Source organism: Nestor notabilis, unplaced genomic scaffold (genome assembly GCF_000696875.1).
Source record: "Nestor notabilis isolate BGI_N333 unplaced genomic scaffold, ASM69687v1 scaffold21880, whole genome shotgun sequence".
NCBI lineage: Eukaryota > Metazoa > Chordata > Aves > Psittaciformes > Psittacidae > Nestor > Nestor notabilis.
Window position 1 is genome coordinate 7,408 of NW_009911881.1, and position 22,523 is coordinate 29,930.

General features: G+C 43.3%; 1 protein-coding gene across 1 annotated transcript; it reads right to left on the bottom strand.

Annotated features, from left to right (window-relative positions):
* Positions 1-210: 210 nt before the first annotated feature.
* Positions 211-18,994, bottom strand: LOC104407534 (probable palmitoyltransferase ZDHHC1). Its single transcript, XM_010016847.1, is given in 12 exon segments — positions 211-258; positions 261-306; positions 308-746; positions 1,112-1,220; positions 2,177-2,261; positions 2,871-2,956; positions 9,425-9,537; positions 13,464-13,622; positions 14,463-14,587; positions 15,402-15,503; positions 16,131-16,306; positions 18,776-18,994. Coding segments are annotated over 12 exon segments (1,707 nt in total).
* Positions 18,995-22,523: the final 3,529 nt, after the last annotated feature.

Here is a 22,523-nt window from a genome sequence, read left to right on the forward strand (position 1 = left end):
TAGGAAGAGGCAGCAGCCAGCAGCAATGACGCAGCAGGCTTTTTATTGCCTCTTAGCTAGTTCTGCTGGCAGATGGATAGCATCAGGTAAAGCGACGCTGCTACCTCCAAGGAAAAAGACACTGGAGTCAAGATCTTTATCAGCAACATACAAATAGAAAGAGAACCTCTTGCATTATCCCCAAAGGCTATGGCTTTAGAAAGCTGGTCACTAGGCCACTGTGGTGTTTGTCCTTATGTCCTTAACGCATGGATCATGTCTGACCACATCTGCTGCTGGCTGGTGCATTTTCTGTGGTGTGGCTGTGGTGCTCTCACTGGGTTGGGGCTGAGAGACATGAAGTTCTCCACTGCTCTTACTTACAAACACAGCAGGAACCTTAGCAAAAAGTTCCAGGTCTTGTTCCATGTGTCTGTCATGCTGGCAGCTTTTCCTTTTTACCTTACGCCCAGAAGACAGCTTCTTTTTCCTGTCACCTCTGGGATCATCTGTGGACAAGGGATGGTGTTCATAGTCACTTGAGTTATTTCTAGGAGGCCTATGAAGGGCTGAGCTCCCAAGGCGAGTCTGAACCACAGGAATCTCATCCATGGACTCGGCGGACTCTGAGTGATAGTCAGCTGGGGGTCCTGCTGCCTGGATGAGGCTGGAGCTGCTAGGGGGCACAGCAGCTCGCAGAGGAAAAGACGGCACTAAGAGGCGAAGGCCATGGGGAGATGTGGTGGCAGCAGCCATAGTTGGGAACTCTACAAATGGTAAGAAAGTGAGAAGAAAGCTTAAGGAGAGAGAGAGAGAAAGAAAGATCCCTCAGCCCCACAAACACATCAACAAGGCCAAGAACTCTGACACAACTGATCCACTAACATCAAAGACAATCATACATATATTTATGCAAAATTAGATATGAAAGTGTACAAAATTTACACTCACTCAGCAGTGTACCCAAGTCTGATCATTTTAGAGTATCTCCAAGCACTCAGAAGCACTCATTTTCCCTTCTTAGGCAACTTAACTTCCTGCCAGTGCTGCGTTTTCATGACACACTTCATTTCTCTGTGCCAGCAACAAGAAATCCAGTCCAGAAGCACAGAAGGTGACTGGTGCATCTCACCTGACCGGGTATCTGGGAAAGAGGGCCAAGGACTAGCATGTGTTTTAGATATGCTGACCACTGCTGAAGAAGAAGCTTCACATGTCCACTTTCTTCTTTCTTTCTGTCGCTGTGAAAGCAAGCGGCCCAAGAGAATGAAAGTCACTTCATTAGCCCAAAGTAATGAGACAGGTTTTATAATTGCTACCTCTTTTTAATTCCTTCTATTTTTAATAATAAGCATTAGGTATGACCAAAGACCAAGAGTATTTTATAGTTAAAGACTGAGTTACTATAAAGCAATGATGGAGAACAGGTATTTAATGAACACACATATACAGTATCTGCATACAGTGATTCTCTATGTGCAGGTACTTTTAAGCTGTTGTCTCATACACCTGGAGGACATACAAGACACTGGTGGACAAATGCATCTGTAGAGCTAAAGTAGAAGAGGGGACCAACAGTCACATAGGACAGGACATCCTGAGAGAGAGAGCTCTTGTCGAGAATACAACTATAGTTGAAAATAGAATTTTTTGTATCATCTAGATGACAAGATTTTGATTAATAAGCTTGGAGGAAAGGGGGAGAGCACCACCACCTGCCATCTGAGAAAAGGGAGAGAGCATCTGGATGTAGATACATGAATATCAAGGGCACAGAAAACTTGACTTTAGACAGCTGCTTCATACACTTAAGCTTCGTGTCTCCACACACCCCATCTTTCCCTGAGCAGGTGCTTTAACACCCATATTTGAACATATAAACCAATGGATTTTGCTCTACAGAAATGTGCACAGCTTGTTACATCAAAGTCACTGCACTGGAGCAGCAAGACATTGTATTACAGCTGTTTTACAGCTGAGCTGTGAGTTTATGGGGGAACTGCAGAATATATCTGATCACACATGTGAGCTGAGACTGGAGAGCACCACTTGGATGCAGTGATGCAGGGCACAGGTACATGCTGAGGACAAAGGAAGAGCATGTAGCCCCAATCTGCACCAGAGGGAAGGTGCACCCATGCACCCTAGTGAAGTGTCAGCAGCAGAGGTTATGGCATATAGCAAGTCTCCTGCTTACCTGAGAAGAGACTGCAAAGTGGAGGTCAGGGGAGGAACTCTGCTCTGGGTCAGCTTCATTTCCGTAGGCATAAAGCTTTGAAAAGCTAAAACACACAGCAGATATACAACAGGATTCCTTGAGACATGACTGAAGTCTGATGCCCACTTTGCTTGCATTTACACATTGGCCTAAATGAAGCATCCCCTGCCTTGCACAGCATTCCCAGTAAAACTGCAGGGTAACTTTCCTTGCACAACTGTGCAAAATAAGAAGGGTTTCCTCTCCCTTCCCCTGGGACATGAGTTAATAGGCAAGGATTAAATAAGAGGCAAGGACGCTGTTTTCCCATGGATGCTTGCCTATGTTATAGGCTTTGCTGTTGTGATTCATCTCTCGACAACCTGAAATCGCATAAGTATAATAAGCTCAATATAGGAATTCTAGGACAAATCAGGCAGCTTTAAAAAAACTTCAATATAAACCAGCTTAAAAAACTATTCTAGGAAGGATATTTTCCCAGGGGAGGGGAGGCAAGTACTCCCGCAGGTATTTACCCTCCTGAACCTAAAAGATTTCACCATGCCTTCATCAAAACACTGGTGTTCTCTAGCCTCCTAAGTACTTTTGTCTTAGGGTCCATCAATGACTGTGATAACAAATATCCATTCACAATGCATACTGCTGGGAGACTCTTATCTATGACTTTACTCACCCTATTCCTGAAGTTACTGTTAAGAATTCCCCTACTTTAATACCAGGGTCAGTATAACCAGGGTTTCCTGAAAAAATGTCTGCTTCCTGAAAGAAAGACAAAAAAATGAAGTAACATTTTCAGAACAATATGGACTCCGAGTTGAGAAGAGGGATTTTCACTACAGAGATGTCTTCTTCCTCCTTCCTCAGCCACATGCCAGATATATCCTGTTCTTACAGCTAGCAGAGCAGGAATCTGCTGCTTACGAAGATGGAGAACCACCACTGAGACAATTAGAGGTCCCCGATTCATTCATTTAGACCAGCCAGTATTTCATGTGACTCAAAACTAAATCACACTTATGGAGAACAGCTTAATCATTTCCTGGGACCAGATTCAAAAAATCACTTAAAGCCTCCATTAGTTCTACAGTTCAGTCATAGAAGCTAAGCAGTGAATGCAAAAAACTTCTTTTCAATTCAAAATGGAGATGAGGAAAATGAAAGCATGCAACATACAGGAAAAAAAAACCAAAGTATTTTCTGGGTTTTGTGTGAATCCTGTATGGCTAATAACTGCTGGATTTTAAATAGTATGATATATTGCTCATTTGCTTGAATTCAAAGTAACACCATTCTGCACTGTAAAAGTGTGTACTTTCATAACCATGTAAGAAGATTCAGTGAAGGAGAGGGACTTCACAAGGGCACATACTGACAGGGCAAGCAGGGATGGCTTTAAACTGACAGAAGAGGGATTGAGATGGGATCTTAGGAAGAAGTTCTTCCCTGTGAGGGTGCTGAGGCCCTGGCACAGGTTGCCCAGAGAAGCTGGGGCTGCCCCATCCCTGGCAGTGTTCAAGGGCAGCTTGGACACAGGGGCTTGGAGCAACCTGCTCCAGTGGAAGGTGTCCCCGCCCATGGCAGGGGGTTGGAACTGGATGAGCTTTAAAGTCCCTTCCCTCCCAAACCAGCCTGTGATGCTATGATTAAGCCTCACAAATCCAGTGTCTGCATTACAAAAAAGGGCTCCCAGTTCTGCCTCAAAAGGAAACAGTTAAAATGGTCAGCGTACTAAGCGATGCAGAGTATGAAGCCCTGGTGTCAAAAAGGATGAACCACGCTCAGAAGAACTCTGACACTACTTTTCAGCTGCTCTTAAACTTGAATAATTAGCAAGATATTGCTAATCTTCCTTATTTCTCTTAAACACTGTAGTGTGCAGTGAATAGAAAGACACACATAAATTTTAAGGCAAATTTTAGGTGGTAAAAGCACAGGGATTTTAAATGTGATAGGCATTAGCATCCAAAAAAACTTAAACAAGCTCAGGAGGACCTATTTGTCTGAACAGCCTGATCACGAAACTTGAGAAAATGAAGTCAAAGTTGGATGTCCCACATATGGGTTCCTGAGAGACTCAGGGCCTCTGCACTTCAACGGATCCATAAACAGTTGACAGAACATGGCGTCTGGTGATAACACTCCCTTCTGTAAGGCAATAAAAGCGAAAGCCAACTACAAAGAGCTGCAGAAGATTCTTGCAGTATTGAATTATGGGGTGATAAAATGGCACACACAGAACAACACTGCTAGGTGTAAAGATATAAAATGTAGCTTTTACACAGAAAGCAATGATCTCTGAACTAGAAAAGAATTCATGGAGCTGGACATTCAGTGTCAGCCATTAAGTCATTTCAGATGATAGGAATGAAAAGGAAAGGAAAAAAAAATCCACAAAAATAGAAAATAGTTTCATGTTACTGAATAAATTCATTGGCAGCTGGGATGCTGGATTCTCTATAGTCTTCCAGCATCTTCCCCCAGAGAAGACCTGGAAGAAGGTACAGAGAAGGGTGGTGACAGGACCAATGAAAGGCATGGAGCAGTTTCTGTGTGAGAAACAGCTACTGAGCCAGGGCTCTTCAGTCAGAAGAAGAAATAGTGCAGATATGAGTGGAGAAACCAAATAGGGAAGAACTATTTCCCATCTCTTTAACACAATATTTAGAGAGAATCATATGGAAAAAATCTTGTAGTAGTTTCAAAAGAAACAGAAGAAAGATTGTTTCTGACACAGCATGGAAATAAGCTGTCACCCTCACTAGCACAGAATGCTGCAGATGCTGAGTGTTACATGGATTCGAGAAGAAATGAGAAAAGCTTGTGTGACAAACCAGAAAACACAAAGCTGTTCAGAGCTCTGTGCTCCAGAAACGCCTAACAATATACTGTCAAGTGCTGGGAAAGGGTTCTGGGGACTACAGCCCCTGCATTCCTTCTGAACATCCACAACCAGCCAGCGCCAAGCAGTACACGGGTTTGGACAGCAGTGGCCAGACTGCTCTACCTGCCAGAAGAGAGATTTCCAAAATTACTAGTTGCTTTTTAACGTCTTGGCATCAATGTCTAGAGTTTCAGTACTCTTGTAATTGTTAGATAAGCGAGTTGCCAAAATGGAAAGACTTCAGGGTTGTTGCATTTTGCATCATGCTCTGACTTTGTTTGGTTTTGTAAGGAAAACAAAGGAGGTGGAGAAGAATTTGCAGCTGTGGCAACACCAAATTTGAAGGGATTTGGTTTAGCAGCCCCAAACAATAGAAATTTCTGGCTTGAAAATTATGCTATTTGGATCTATCATAGGTAGGGTTTATCCAAATGCCAAGTTAATAATTAGAGAAATATACTGCATGCATTTCAAACAGAACTTTTAAGTCAAGTCAGATCATCGCCCACCATCGACAGTACAGAAATGTTTCCTCAAAGCTCCTTGGGGACATTTACTGTCAACATTTACATTCAAGCCTCATGCACCTGAGTCACAAATGAAGGACACCAAGGGAGATGAAAGTCTTTTAAGAGGAAAGCATGTCATGACTGAAATGAGCCGCAGCAGGAGACATCCCCATAAGACTGCACAGAGTAGCTGAAAACAAACAGGACTCAACACAAGAGGGATCTGGAGCTGTTGGAGAGATTCTCCCCCTCTACTCTACTTTCATGAGACACCCCCCCTTACAGTCCTGCTTCCAGCTCTGGGGCAACAACACAAGAGGGACATGGAGCTGTTGGAGCAAGTCCAGAGGAGGCCACAGAGATGCTGCAAGGGCTGGAGCAGCTCTGCTTGGAGACAGGCTGAGAGCTGGGCTGGTTCAGCCTGGAAAAGAGAAGGCTCCAGGGAGACCTTAGAACAGCTCCCAGTGCCTAAAGGGACTACAAGAAACCTGAGAGGGGCTTTGGACAAAGGCCTGCAGGGACAGGACAAGGGACCTGACAGAGGGGAGGCTGAGATGAGATCTTGGGAAGAAGTTCTTCCCTTTGAGGGTGCTGAGGCGCTGGCATAGGTTGCCCCAGAGAAGCTGTGGCTGCCCCATCCCTGGCAGCGTTCAAGGCCAGCTTGGACAGGATTTGGAGCAACCTGCTTTAGTGGAAGGTGTCCCTGCCCATGTCAGGGGGCTGGAACTGGATGAGCTTTAAGATCTCTTCCAAACCAAACCAGTCCAGGATTTTATGATTCTGTGACTCAATGTCCTCAGCATACAAACAGGCCTGCAGTATTGGCATTTCAAAGGAGATTGATAAATTATATATCTTGAGAATAACTTCTTTCCAAGCAGAGAACGAAAGAGCTTTTTAAATCCATTTTGTTCATTTCAGCCTTCCATAAATTATGCATAACCAAAGCAGGCACATGAAAGAAAGTAAACCATTAGACCTGACTAGGAGAAACAAATGGAATAAAACTTGATCAGTAGAAAATAAAATGTTCTCTCACTGTGACAAAACCTACAGCTGCAGCACAGAGTTCCAGCCTCCCTCTGCTCCCACAGTCCTTAAGAGGATGGCCAGTATCCTTCAGCTGCAACAGCAAGATGAAGCCACCCTTTGCAGTTGGGTTGTTAGGATTCAGCTCTTAGCCTTGCTGAAAACAGACTGCTCAGTTGACAGACACCCAAGTTCACTGACACCTTGCAAATCCTGGTCAGGCTCAGACTTCCTCTAGAGGCTAAATTCCAGCTATGTCCACCCAAAATTTCATGCTTACAGCTTCAGGATGAATTCAGTTCCTCTGCTGCAGCTGTTCTTACCAAACACTTCAGGGGCAGCAAGTGTTATCTGGCTGGAGGGAAGGCAGAATTGATCAGGAAAAAATGGTTCTTGACCAAGAGAAAGTTGGTCTGTTGCAAGTGTTGAGTCTGAGAGTAAAGACCAGGTTCATCTTAACCACACACTGGAAGCGAGAAACAATATTGACAATGTGAGGAAAGCTGAGTAAAATCCATATATATTATCTAAAAAATCAAATTTCACCAACCTGAAACAGTGCTCAAAACAAGTTCAAAGCTTTAGGAACGTGAAAAGAAATCACATCCAAGCTGGCCTCACTGTGAAAGCCAGCTGCCTGGCATGAATGCAACTACGCATTAAAGCATTGTTTTGGTTTAGTTTCTATTTCTTTGGACTGCTATGCAACTGCCTACAGAAAAACATGTTACTTGCACTTGCTGCTTTGGGTACAGTAGTAGAGGCAAAGGCTGTATATGTCCAACTCTTTTGCATTTTTTGTGACACCTGAATCACTTAAGTGTTGCAAAATGAGGGCTTTTACTTTGTGCACATTCTGAGAAGGATTCTAAAAGCAAGTAAGAATCCTTTAACCTGAACAAGAATACTTTAACCTGAACACAGCTGAAGACTTAACCACAAACAGAGAAACAGGGGAAACTGAAGCCAAAAGCGACACCCAAGCTTGAATAAGGCTCAAACCCAAGGATTAAAGGGGACATGTTTACTTCTTCCTACTCCCTGAAATGAATGAAGAGCCAAGACAGAAGTGGGAAGAGGATGGTTTCTATTTTATGCTTGCAGCGTCTCAGATGAATTAAAAAGCATGTCTGTTCAAGCTAATAAAGGCTGTAGTCAATACAGCTTACAAAAGGCAAGTCACATGGTGTACTCCTACTCCAATCTATTTGTTTGTGTTTATCTCGGGTTGCTATGTAAGAAACAGGGAAAATCTGGTGGGTTAACATTTTTCTTCACAATGTCACTGGGCATCATCCAGTCTTTCTTGTTCCCCTAGGTACTAACTGCAGTCCTGAAACACAGAACAACTTTTCACCCTGCTTCTTCCAGGATTGCTGCTTCAAGTTAACCATATTCACACATATCTAGATAAGCATCAGCACAGATAGGAGAACATCACTGAATGGCAACATCCCAGAGGTGCACACAGAGTCCACACCTTTTCAAATACATCTCCTGTATCAATCAAAATTCAGTAACTTGGAAATCATTACAGCTAATTATTTACTATTGGTTTAATTTTCAGAGTAAGCAAAACTCTGTGAGACAAAGTGCCAAGTATTTTTGTTGTTATGGAAACCTCTGTTTAAACTGAAAGTTCAACTTCTCCAAGACAGAAAAAAGATATATATGAAAATCTGGGGTCTCCAGATTTTGTATCTAATTCCTTCCATATTACATGAAAGGGAATTAGATCACAGAATACTTGGGTGAAGGTTGGATTTAATTAATTTCTTATTAAATATAAAACTGGTTGTATAGTAGGTAGCTTACTTGCATAAACCTAAAAGTTTTGCAGAATTGCAGAATAATTTAGACTAGGAAGAATTTCTGGAAGTTTCTAGTCCAGCTCTCTGTTAAAGCCAGTATAGAATTTGTCCAGTCACATTTTGAGTAACTCCAGAATAAAGCTGCCTTGCAGCAAAACAAATTACACTGAACATCTCAGTTCCTAGTGGTATATGCCTCTGTAAAGTTGAGGCTGTAGAACTTGTAGAAAGCTTGTAGCATTCTTAACAGAGCTACAGATCAACAGCAGGGTACTCACAAGTACCCTTATCACTATGTAGACTCAAATCAAGGAAGAGCAGGAATCTGGCTCATTTCTGACCACAGCTGGTGTCCTTTTCCTTTACAAGGTGATTAAGCCATTGGTATTATTATCTGCTTGATGATTAGTCCCTGTTTCTCCAGGCTTGGAGCCTATCTCACTTGCAGTGATGACCTGTGATTCCGCCCCCAAAGGCCAGTAAAAATTGCACTGCCATCCAAACAGATGGTGCTGTCCTTCCCAGGGCCAGGACCCTTCCCACTCTTCAGTCATCCTCATTTGTGCTGATACAGGCATTTCTGTGACTGTTTGGTGAACTGAGTGGGAGGGAGCAGGGCCAGCTAAACATGAGCTCAACCATCTTTTATATGAAGTTTATTCTTACCCAGCTGAGTTCCCCCACCCTGTTCACAGCATGACTGTACCAAACAGCTGTGCTGGCAGAAGAGAACAGATAGTGCAGGGCCCAAAACAAGTGGTGGAAGAAGAGACTGGGTGGGATTGATTCCTTTGAAAGCAGTACTTGCTTATGCCTAAAGCATTCACCGAGTTACAGGCCTTACACTTTCTCACATCCTACTCAACTCCACTGAAGGACCTCTAAAGTTTCATCTCTAGCAACTGCCTCTGAAGTTTGGAGCTCACAAAAGTGAAGCAAACTTTACACTGCAGATAAGCAAGGCTGGTTTTGGGAAATGGACTGAAAGTACAAGTACCTGACTGGATCTCACCTGGTAGGAACCAGACTCCTGTTGATTGTCTACCTCTTCCACATCTTGCCGGAAACGGTGCTGCAGGATGTACTCATACGTAGTCAGTTTGTTCCACACTGGGAGGAAAGAAAGAGCTGTCAGCACAGGAGAGGCCACTCCCTAAAGACACTTACACCAACAGTCTAAAAAAATACACAATCAAATAGTAACTATAAACATGAAATGACTGATACTCTAAGCCAGAAGTACCTTTGCACTATACATCTTTTACTGTCACCATCACAACACTTTCTCACGGTCCTACTATTCTTCTGAAGTCTCAAATACACGGCACAGCCTCCTATACTGTCACAATTTGTTCCGCTCATTTCAGAGGAAATCCTTTATCCATACCCAGTAAGAGTAAGATCTGTATTGTACAGAAAGATCAGTGAGCAGTCAGAAGGTATGTAATGCTAAATGGAGAAAAGAAATTCAGGAGGTTAGCGTGTCCTGTAGAGAAGATTGATACACTTGATGTCCAAAACAGCGAGCATCAAATGCACAGCTTGCCACATGCCAAATAGATGTACCAAGAGTTTATATGTGCCTGAGTTTATGTGCTCTTAAGATCTGTCCCCCCAAACTGCTTCCATGAATGACCAAAAGCATATGACATTTCCGAGCAGCTTGGTTTCCTCACAAGACCCAAAATGTTAAAAAAGACCCAAAACTCAGACATTCCTCCTATGACCCTGTTATGGTAAGTATTTTTAGAGCAAAAAAAATGGATGCTGAAGATTTTTAGTGCACAGCCTGGAAGTCATTCTTCCTTTTTACAGAGGCATAGCAGTTACAGCAGATGCCTAGGATGTAGAACAGCCAGACTAAAATCCTTCCTCTGCATGGACACTTGTATCAGTAATATCTGACCTCTCAAAACCATGCCCTAAACACAGGACTACTTCATAGGGAAATGGGAAAACACTGCCAGGGATGGGGCAGCCACAGCTTCTCTGGGCAACCTGTGCCAGGGCCCCAGCACCCTCACAGGGAAGAACTTCTTCCCAAGATCTCATCTCGGTGTCCCCTCTGTCAGGTTAAAGCCATTCCCCCTTGTCCTGTCCCTACAGGCCCTTGTCCAAAGTCCTTCTCCAGGTTTTTTGTAGCCCCTTTAGGCACTGGAGCTGCTCTAAGGTCTCCCTGGAGCCTTCTCTTCTCCAGGCTCTCTCAGTCTGTCTACAGAGCAGAGCTGCTCCAGCCCTTGCAGCATCTCCGTGGCCTCCTCTGGACTTGCTTCAACACCTCCATGTCCCTCTTGTGTTGTTGCCCCAGAGCTGGAGGCAGGACTGTAAGGGGGGGCCTCCTCAGAGAGGAACACAGAGGTAGAATCCCCTCCCTCAGCCTGCTGCCCACGCTCTGGGGATGCAGCCCAGCACACATTGGGTTCTGGGATGCAAATGCACACTGCTGGGGCATGGTAAGTTTAAGAATATTGCTTCATAAGCAAAGGGCTATAAACCATTTTTAATTCAGGGTTTGCTGATTTCTGAATATTTAACAGTGTAACTTTTATAATATTTTAATCAAGCTAACTAGTTAAAAAAATACTATATTTGTCTGGCCAGGTAACACTGCAGCACATCCTGTGCAATAATCATAGAATCACAGAACAGTTTGGGTTGGAAGCCACCTTCAAAGCTCACCTAGTCTAACCACCTGCAGGGAGCAGGGACATCTTCCACTAGATCAGGTTGCCCAAAACTACATCCAGCCTGGTCTTCACTGTCTCCAAGGATGGGGCATCCACCACCTCTCTGGGCAACCTGGGCCAGCGTCTCACCACCCTCATTGTTCAAAATTTCTTCCTCACATCCAGCCTGAATCTCCCCTCTTTTAGCTTAAAACGTGGCCTGTGAACAGCCCCATAGCCTTTCCTTTCCTATATTCCCTACTATTTTTATTTTGTATTCTGCTTACTATTGGCCTCTCAGTATTGAAGACAAAAATATATCCTCCTTCCAAACTTCTGAAGTGCCCAGCTTCACTGAATGCCTCTAGAAGTGAGTCACAATTAAGACCTACTGTTCTGAGAATAACTTCCTTCCTTTTGAGTGACAGCGGTGAGTAATTAAAATCAGGACAGAAACTTGGAAAACCTCACTGTGCTTGTAACAGAACCAGATTCTAAAATGTTCATAGCCATACCTAACTTAAGTCAGGGTTTTTTTGTGAAGATAAAAGGCAATACCACTCACAGGGGTGCCATATTCTTTCTGTAATTTTTTTTAAAGGTTAATGAAGAAATACTCATGAACATAAATACAGTTTACCAATAAAAATGTAATTAAAGACCCCAAAGAGGTTAGACAGTTCATTCTAACACTGTCTATCTTAATGCATTCACATGAGACCATTGACAACTACAGGAGTGAACCAGACATACTCCATCTATCTCCCTAAATCCCTATTGTAAGAGTAGTGCACACTCAGATGTTATACACAATATAGGCTTCAGTAGGGTAACATCTTCCCTTTTAAGCAAGGGCTTACACACTGTACTTCTACACAGCTGGAACCCATTTCAATAGGGTAGCAGGTTTTAGTGTAATAAAATGTCGACAAAAATTAACAATTAAATTCTGTTTCCATGTAAGTTATAAAGATTCAAAATTGGGCCAGAAATAAAAGTTAATCTGGTTCAAAATTTATTCTGGGGGAGAAAAAAAAAAAAAAAAAGCAAGACAAGAGCAACAAAAAAATCCCCCAAGCCCCGAGTAGAACCAGTGTAACACAAGCACGTTTCAGTTTGACACTGGAATGTCTTTATCCCAAGGAGGGAGCACCCTCCTGTGGAAGTTGTACACAAAGACAGGATAAATACGGCTTCGTACGAAACCGAATAATCCTTTCTTTTCCACCCAAAAGAAACCATCCTGGAGTGGCCCCAGTTTTGTTATACTTGTAGTCTTTCTACAGTGCTAGATCAACGTTTGCTGGGTTAATGGCAATGCCTGGAGATTTCAAAGTCAACTTCCAATTCCACCCAGAAAGCAAAATCACAGCGTGACCAAATTTAAGTTAAGCTCAAAGAGGCTCTAAAAGGAAAATGATGGCCAATGAACTCACTGAGGGTATTGTTAATGCCAGCTGAGGAACACTCACCCATCAAACACCAAGCTTCTGGAGCTGCACTGGTTTGTAATGACCTAGTTTGTGTTGGCATCATCATTGCTGTTAACTGACAACCCAAAAATCCAGCCAAAGATGCTCTGTAACCGCTGTCCTCGTCTCTTTTCCACCACATCCCTTCTTCCCTAGTTTTGGCACCACTGACTACTGCAAGTATAAGATCATTTCTCATTTTGACTTACATCAGGCAACCAAATAGCTTTGGCTTCATTTTAGACAATGGCTGAAAAAAAGGGGGTTGATGCCCATGTGTAGATAAACAAACATAAAGATCCCTTCTTGACAGAGCAACAAGTAGGCAATCTAATGAGGAGCCTTTCTGAAAAGCTCCTCCTCTGAATTCCACAACTCTTTTGTGTCAATATGGTACAACTTCCATAAAGGGTCCTTGATCTGGACATCAGACTTTCTATTAGGAATTTAGATCAACTGTCCACATTTATCTGCGGTAATGGAGAAACCATCTCTCTCACACAACGGAAGTGCTGGGGAGCACAGTGAAGAGACTCACAAAAGCCCATATGTGGAGCCAATCTGAATCTGCCATTGCCAGCACTGAGCTGGAATTAACTAATTCATCCCACCTGGCCTCTCTACTACTCTCCCCCATGCTTTCATTTCCAAGAAAGATGCTCAGACACATGAATTCACAGGCCCAACACAAGCCCCATATTACACAAGCACTGATAAGCCAACCTGGTACGGAGGGAAAATCAGAAGGATCATGTTAAACCTGAATTTTCTACCTTTTCAGTGGCAATCTTGCATAACCTATATATTTGTGACATGGGTGAACACACAGTGAATGCAGAATGAGAAGCAGATAAGCGAAAATTAAATGGGGATGAAGATGACAGGAAATAGTACCTACTGAGATAGATGTGAAAGATCAGGAGGTGACCTAGCAGGACAACAGTCATTAGGCTCAGAAGAATAAAAATCCCAGTTATGATCAAAATTGCAGGTGCCCGAGTCTCAACTGGAGCTGCAGGAAGAAACACAAACCAGCGATCCGTTTGGTTCTTCAGAGCTGCAAAACAAAAGAGTCTGAAGTAGATAGATTGTCCAGGTATTACATACCCCTAACTAAACTTTACAGCTAGAAATATTAACTCAAAAGTAGCTGCAGACCCATTAGGCACTGGAGGCCTCAGAGATCTTGTATCTCCAAGGCCTTCAGGAGAGCAGTTAACTCTGTAAGGAAAGATCTTCACAGAGATACTCTGCTCTCATGAGACCCCACTTGGAGCACTGTGTACAGTTCTGGTGTCCTCAGCATAAGGACATGGAGGTGCTGGAGCAAGTCCAGAGGAGGCCATGAGGATGATCAGGGGCTGGAGCACCTCCCGTATGAAGACAGGCTCAGAAAACTGGGGCTGTTCAGCCTGGAGTTAATGGCTGTTCTGCATGGACACCTCATAGCAGCCTTGCAGTATCTGAAGGGGGCCTACAAGGATGTCAGAGAGGGACTCTTCATCAGGTACTGCAGCAATAGGACAAGGGATAATGGGTTCAAACTGAAACAAGGGAGATTTAGGTTAGATATAAGGGAGAAATTCTTTACTGTGAGAGTGGTGAGGTGCTGGCACAGGCTGCCCAAGGAAGCTGTGGTTGCCCCATCCCTGGCAGCGTTCAAGGCTGGGCTGGACAGGACTTGGATGAACCTGGTCTAGTGGAAGGTGTCCCTGTCTGTGGCAGGGGGTTGGAACTAGATGATATTAAGGTCCTTTCCAACCTAAACCATTCCATGATTCTAAATACAAAATTGAAGGAGTATGGAATGGAGTTTCTCCTCAGGGGAAGAGCCCACAGAATCCAATGCCATATTGAGATATGCTGGCTGATTCACAGTTTGAAGCACTGATAGTACCATCAAAGTGCTGGTTGGACCGAAGCACCATGGGGTCAATGAAGAACTCCGCAAAGACGTAGCAAGCGATGAGCAGCAGAAGCCCAAGGCCCAGGATGGCAGAGAGGACACTATTCAAAAAGAGCCTGCCAAGAAAGTGAGAACTCTGAGTGGCCTCAATTACATCACACATACAATTACAAAATCCCAGGCTCTAATAAAAAGGGGGATATAGACAGCTATCCCAAATTGCTGTGACACTTCTTGCACTCACGATAGATCCTGGTTAACAGCCTTACTTCTGGTTTGTTACCCTGAGGAACTAAACTGTAAGCCTTTAGAGCAACCATGGTTACAAACCAGTCATGTGTATTTAGGATGAAGATGAAGACCTCCCTGCACAAAATCTGAAGGCAGCGTAACATGGCACCCAGCCATAACAACTCTTTGCTTTCCACATGGTTTTAGGGCAGGAAAGTAAACTGGGAAACAATAACCAGTGATAGCCTCCTCGTTCTTCATCTTAAACATGGCACAGACTAGAGGTGCCTATATGCTGCTGTAACTCCTGCCAATTGGCAAGTCTTGTATGCAGGTTGTATCAGAGATGGGAACATGGTTCTATTCTCACTCTGGCTTTCAGAAGCATGAAGGAAACCCAAACAACATACCATAAGCTTTTCCTGTTACCAAATAAGATTACATCCTCTGTTTTCATTTGTAGACATTCAGTTACAACAATTCTATGTGTAGGAGTTTCATCCCTGGTGACTTAAATGTCATAATCACATTTACATTTTCCATCTAGTTTTCTCATGACTGATTTTATTTACTTCTGAAAGAAAAGTGGTTCTGTGTGGCTGAGTCCAGATAGGACTGACATGCAAGAGAATCTTGGGAAGAGGAGGGGTGACATTATTGACGCAGCATTGTGCTCCAGTCCCAATGCCAGGCTCTTACCAGTAATTCCTCTCTCCCACACAGTTGTTGAGCCATTTGCAGTGGTGATCAAAGCCACACACACACTTGTTGCAAGTTCCACAGTGCTTTGACTTGACACCCCTGCCAAAGAAGGGGTGGCATTAGCATGGTAGCACCAGCTCATGACCATGACTTGCCAGTGACATAAATACAAGTGGATACAGCAGTAATGATCCTGGTAATAGTAAGAAAACCTACAACATCAGGAGTACTTCAACACCCAAACATATCAGCCATCATTGGACCACAATCCCAAACACTGCAAGTTTTGCCTTCCAGTGCACAGGGTGATTTCTAATTTGGAGATCATTGATTTCTTACTTGAAACCCTTTTGCTGTTCAAGCTTCCCATAAAGCTTGATCTTAATGTCTGCCCTCTGAGCATTTCCTCCTCATATAAGATAAAAGCACACACACATAGAAGTCACATGTCATTAGGTCAAGCACCAACACACAGATAACATGGACCAGTATAGCCCTCACAACACAACACATGAGCAATTAGATACAACACAGACCCAGGCACACATTTGACACCAGGCACCCTCCCAAGAAACCAAACCTGCCACAGAATTAAGCTTAACATGCATTATTCAGCTGCAGGGGCTCAATTTCAATCTTACAGTCTAACATTAAAGACTAACAGTGAGACGTAATGGTGAGAAAGAGAGAGTAGTAGAAGTAAAAAGGAAAAGAGAAGGTACTTACACATTTACATCACAGACATGGCAATGATGGTTTTCAATGACATGTGCATGCTGATTACGACTGAAGGTGGCCAGAGGCCCCAGATAATTTTTTGCTCGTACGTTTGCATCCGCAGGATCAATGGAGACTGCAGTAAGATGAACAACTAAATGGTAGATAAAACACACTCCTGGACACTGAAGGTAACACAGTTAAGGATTATATGAGTGAGTTAATGCATCTGTTTTTATCCTCAATACACAAAGCCCACAGAGATGAGAAATATATGGCTTGAAATTAGAAATCGCTATATAACTGGTGGTAGTATATTAATCTGAGCTTTCCTTACAGAGATGTTTGCACTGTAATAAATATCCACTCGAAAAAGATAACTAAATCTGCAGAAACAACCCTCCTTATTACATACTACTCTGCCTCACAGAATCATAGAATCACAGAATAGTTAGGGTTGGAAAGGATCTTAAGATCATCTAGTTCCAACCCCCTTGCCATGAATATGTTTCCTTTTTAAAGTTTTACAGTAAAACTCCTTTTTAAAGTAAAGGAGTTTTTAAAAAGTACCTTTACTTACCAGAATCTGACCCCACATGCAGACTGTTGACACAGATCCATGTTTCTTTGGCCCATACAGACTCTTTGGAAAGGAACAGCCAGTTAAGGCCATGCACAGGCCCCTTCATGAGACCAAACTTCCAGAAAAGGATCCTTTTTTCCTTTTCCTTAGTCAGAATCCCAAGGAAGGGGATCACCCCCTTAAGTAGGCTCCTACACAATTTACAGATAGACAGGATCCAGGATTTGTCACTGTTCCTTGAAACATAACCTGCTTGGATTCTTATTTCCAAATGTAGCCAGTCAGAGCAACACTTTGGATCAGACACCTAACATAACTGCTGATACTTGGAAAGAATATACAAATATGTAAGAATATACACACACACAGCAGCCACCCTGCGTGCCTGGAGTACCACGACCACACTCGAGAGTTTGCTTCTCAATATACTGCATCTAAATGAGTGTTTGTACAAAAATTAACTTTCTGATTTATTTGTTCTACACCCAGAAGTGCACATAGAATCCCAGACTGGTTTGGATTGGAAAGAAGCTTAAGATCATCTATTTCCAACCCCCTACCATGGGCAGGGACACCTCACACTGGAGGTGAACTCAGCTTTACTAAGGCCTATGGAAACAGAGCAGTGGATTAAGGTAAAAAAGGTCCTTGAGAGGTATAGCAACCTGGAGCTTTGATGACTGGTTGAAGAATGGGAAGGGATTTGCCTTAGACACAGAAGAGACATTAGTGCTTTGTTAACTGGTAGTAAAACTTTGGGATACATGAATCTGTTGAATTTGAGTGACTTTAGATTGATTTATGAAGATATCTGGTAAACAAACTCACAAGGTTTGAACTGTGATAATACCAAGGATTTGGGTAAGGTAAGTAGACATAAGACCATTGTAAGTTAATGATATTAATGCCTAAATCACACAGGTGTATCTAAAACAATGGTAAGCAAAAGCATCCCAAATACATCAAAGGCTCCATGGATGTACATAAATCAGAGGTATAAATGATGTAAGTGCATATTCCATCTCTTCAGAACTTTTCCCAACATTCTCTCTGTAATACATCTTGGTCATCTGGTTCTGCTAAGAAAGCACTAAGTGACACTGAACCATTTCGTTTTATTTCCACCAGGAAGATGACAAAAGCAAACACTTGCTCACAATTTAAGCACTAAATTAAGATCTCAGGCTACACTCTTCCAGTCTACCACTCCCCAGACAATCTAATCCATGAGGATCCAAGGCCTGGCCTTGAGGACATTCCCTTTTTGCACACAGGCAACAGTACACGGTGGTACTGGGAGCACTGGGGTTGCTCCCAGCACACCCCCTCTCCAGTCCCAACTGTGGCAAGCTCACACAGCTCTAGGGAGGCGGGCAGCAGACAGGAGGTGGGAAACACATTGGGCTGAGCTGAGGTAGGCTTTGCTGGGCAGCACATGAGACAAGATGCCTTCATAGTATCATCTTCTGATACAGCTCACATTTAGAAGGCAGTTAGACATATATGCCACTGCTGCTCAAGACAGACAGACCTCTCCTTTGAGGTTCACACTACACCACCTCGTCTGTCACTCACACGTTTTCTACAGAAGACAGGAGAGGAGGGCCGAGGGAGAAGATTAACTGCCAGCCATCACAAGAAACCATGCCATATAAACATAAACATACAAAGCTGCCTTTCCAGACTCATGCCGTCAGCACAGGGAGGCGTGGCTGCCCACGGCAGCAAAGATGTTTCAGGAGGGACTTTCTTAGTAGGAATTCCCTCAAACCCTGCATCGCATTTGTAGAAGAATAATATAAAGCAAAGGAGATGCACAGGTAGAAGCAGACAGCAGAAAAGCCTTGGAGGCAAAGACAGGAGTGATGAAGAAAAGTAGGACATCAGTGACCCACCTGAATTTGAGAAGAAGAGAGGATCTTAAAATAACTGTTTTTTATAAACAGATGATCAAGATTATGATTATAATTAGAAAAAGACTCTGGCTCAGCTGCTTTCTCCTATGCTTTCTATGCTACCTAACAACTGATAGTTTATTACAGTCCATGTCCTCCTCTTGATCAAAGGATACGATATAACCAGCAGGCAGCCAGTGGCGAGGCAGGAGAGGAACCAGGATTCCAAAGCCAACCAGTGCAAAGAAGAGGCACAGCAACCATCCAGTAATCTGGAAGAGGTGCAGAGGCCAGCTCCAGCCATTCCTTCGAGCACGTTGGACCTGCACCTCAGGAACAGCTTCACCCAAATTCTCTGGAGCTGTCTTATTAGGAGGTTTATTGCAGATATTCATCTACAGAAATAAAAAAATGGAAGACAAAAAATATGTGATTCAAAAATACTGTGACTTAGCCCTGGCCCTGGTGATATGCTTCAAGGTGGAGAAAAAGTTGGAGAGATTCAAATGACAACACATCTGAGGAGAGACTTTTCTCCACACAGGGGATTTGTGATCTACAAAAACCTACAGGTTTTGTCAGTCTTTGAATGGATCTAGACCTAAACTGAGTAAAAAGAGAAAAGAGGGTATTTTGGTGGTAGTTTGGAGATGGAGCACGATACTCTGTGGTCTGGGGACATGTTCATGTCAGAATGCTGTTAGGGGTGACAGCAGAACAAATGTTTTCAACCATCTCGCATAGGCCACATTTTCCTTCCAGCTGGTGTGGAGAAGTGTAGTGAGAGTGGGCAGCCCCATGGGAGCATATGGTCTGGAACCACAATGTAGTACAACACAGCATCCAAGAAAACAGAGGCTCCTTTGTCAGCAACAAAGGAAGTGGCAAGACTAGAAAGTGGATAATCTAATGACTAAAAGGGGAAAAGAAGCAGGAGTTAGTCCACAACACAAGTATAAAGCAGACTGTTGCTAGAGGAACAGAACAGAAAGGTATGTGTGCAGGACATCCATGCAGGAAGCAGCTTGATTATTCAGCTGCCTACAATGTCTGGACTTCTGGCAGGAGAAAGCAAGATTTAACTACAAAGATGAGTTAAAAAACGTATCCTGGAAAACTCCTGGTGTTTATGATTCCTCTTTGCACAACAGCTACAGCTCAGTAGCTGTTTCTCCTTTTTTTTTTTTTTCCAGTTTTTGTTGGATTATTAGTTGTTGCTTTTTGCTTGCCACAGAGCCAGGATGAGCTTTTATCAACAGAGAGTTGGGCTGCTCTGCTTCACGGGTGCAGCACATGCTATGGAGTACAATACAGGCAGTAGGTCAGGGGTAGCATTGCAAAACCAGCACCAAGAAGCTCTGCCAGGCCAAAGCTGACATGAAGTACCTCTGCACCACGCTCACTGTTCCTCAGTAGCTAGAGAGGATGCTAAATTAACATCTAACAGCGATAAGCAACTTCAGTTAGCCTGATTAATTTGCACACAAGCTTGCTGAAAGGAAGGGAAGCTCCCTTTTCTTTCTGAAGGGCTGGAAGACAGCAAGCATGCCAATGTGCTGAAAGAGCAGAATTATTCTGATCTTGGTACACAAACGGTCCTGCATCAGTGCCAACCAAAGGGCTGGAAATGTCTTTGGGGGTCAGCTGTGATTTGTAGAACTCGTTAAGAACTCGCCAACAAAGTTTAAGTTGACAAGCAGGTATTCTTTATTGCAGCGCTGGGAGACACAGGGGGTATCTTCTCCTATGTGTGTCTCTTTTAACCATCAAACAGACCGTGATTATATTGTTGCTTAACATACATATTCATTACATTTCCGATAGATGTCATACATATGCATTAGTTGTCCGAGAGTTGTTTTACATAATTCCACGCCTATTTTCGCATACGCATAACAACGTGGTAGTGGTCTTTGGTGGTCGTTTTACTTCTTCCAATGATCTTCATCACTTGCCCGTTCCTTGAACCCTTGTTCTGGAAGTCTTTGAAGCACGCGCAGTAGATAAATGCTTACACCAGCTTAATTAGTTTGGTAACACCACTGACAGAAGTGAGTGATTTCTCCTCGTCCTTCTACTTATCAGTTAACTTCGCTACAGCACCTCCTGAACATCTGCTGGTTTCAGATACTCCTTAGCTACAGTCTTGTTTTGGTTACAATAAATTTTGTCCGAAGGTCATAAGGTCCTAAAACTGTCAGCTACAACGATTTATCTTATACAAGGATCCTTTTATGCTCTTTTAGTTGGGCTTTTAGGTTTGGAAAGTTTTGTTGTTATGTACAGAGCCACCAAACTTAAAGTTACTTAAAACTTAATTTTCTTATTTTACAAAGGATTATATTTCATTTGGTACTTCCTTGTCTCAAATCCCCCCTTTTTCTGTCCTTAGAGAAGTAGTGGGCAAGAATACAACAGTGTCGTGGTTTAAACCCTGCCAGTAACTCAGCACCAGCAGCTGCTTGCTCACACCTCAAGTGGGCAGGATGGGGAGAAGAATCGAAAGAATGTAAACTCCACGGGTTGAGATAAGAACAGCCCAATAACTAAAGTATAATACAAAAATACTACTAATAATAATGATAATGATGAGGGAAATAACAATGGGAGAGAATATAAAAGAGAAAAGGAAAAAAAACCCAAATAAACACAAGTGGTGCCCAATACAATTGCTCACCAGCTGCCAAGTGATACCCAGCCCAACCCAAGCAGTGATCTGGGCCTTCTGGATGACTCCCCCCAGTTTCTACACTGGGCATGATGTGCTGTGGTATGGAATACCCCTTTGGCTAGTTTGGGTCAGGTGTCCTGCCTCTGCTCCCTCCTGGCCTTCTCACTGGCAGGGCACGGGACGGAAAAGCCTGGCTTCCTCACTGGCAGAGCATGAGACTGAAAAGTCCTTGATTGGGGTAAGTGCTGCTGAGCAACAACTAAACCATTGGTGTGTTATCAGCATTGTTCTCAGACTAAAGCCCAAACACAGCACTGCACTAGCTACTGGGAAGGAGAAAGATAGCTGTTATAGCTGAAACCAGAGCAAAAAGAGTGTAATTTATGCACATTAGCACAGTCTTATCAACAAGCACGCTGGAAAACAAAGTAATTCCTAACTTCAGCCATTGAAAAAATCAGCAATATCTGCCTGCATTTATAACTTAAATTGTTACACAGCAACTGGCTCATCAATGATAAGAAACAGTTACTTATCAGGTTATGTTTTTCTCACCAGGTTGCTCAAAACTTGCTTGCACATCACTTTGAGCTACCTGTTACAAAATCCACTCAGGTTATTTGAAGAAATTCTCCTTTCGCAGAAAGAAGATTTCTCCATTCCAAGCCCACCTGAGCCTGGAATCCCTGTTTTGCTGTGAGATTTTACTGGTTTATAACACCAGGTGTTTTTAACATTTAATGCCAATAACTTGGGTACAATTTGACAGGATTTTGTTTATATTAAAGCAAGGATAAGCCACCTCCTGCTTGAACCATCCCTAAGGCTGCAGCCATCCCACAGCTGTGTCTCTGCCAACAGTCTCTCCAGAAGGAAACAAGCTGCGTGTAACGCTTCTGTCTCCTTTCAGAAGCAAAGTTCCTCTTGTCCTTCCCTTACAAGTCAGTGACTTCTCTTGTAGCTGGTGCATTGATTATCCACCAAAACTGATGGAAAACAAAGCTACATGTAAGGACACGAAGATACAGCAACTCCCGTTCGCGGTGGGCTGCCGCATGCAGTTCTACCCAGCTATGGAAAAGACCGAACACAGAAACAGGGCACAGAGTCACCCTCAGGAGAGGGAACACACTTGATAACTGTACAAGTTAACTAGTTCGATATAAATCACCCGGGAGTTATCAGGTCCACGCCATCCGATGTTCTGCCTCCGGCAGCAGGAGGGATCATGGAAACCGGGACGGACCGAGGGC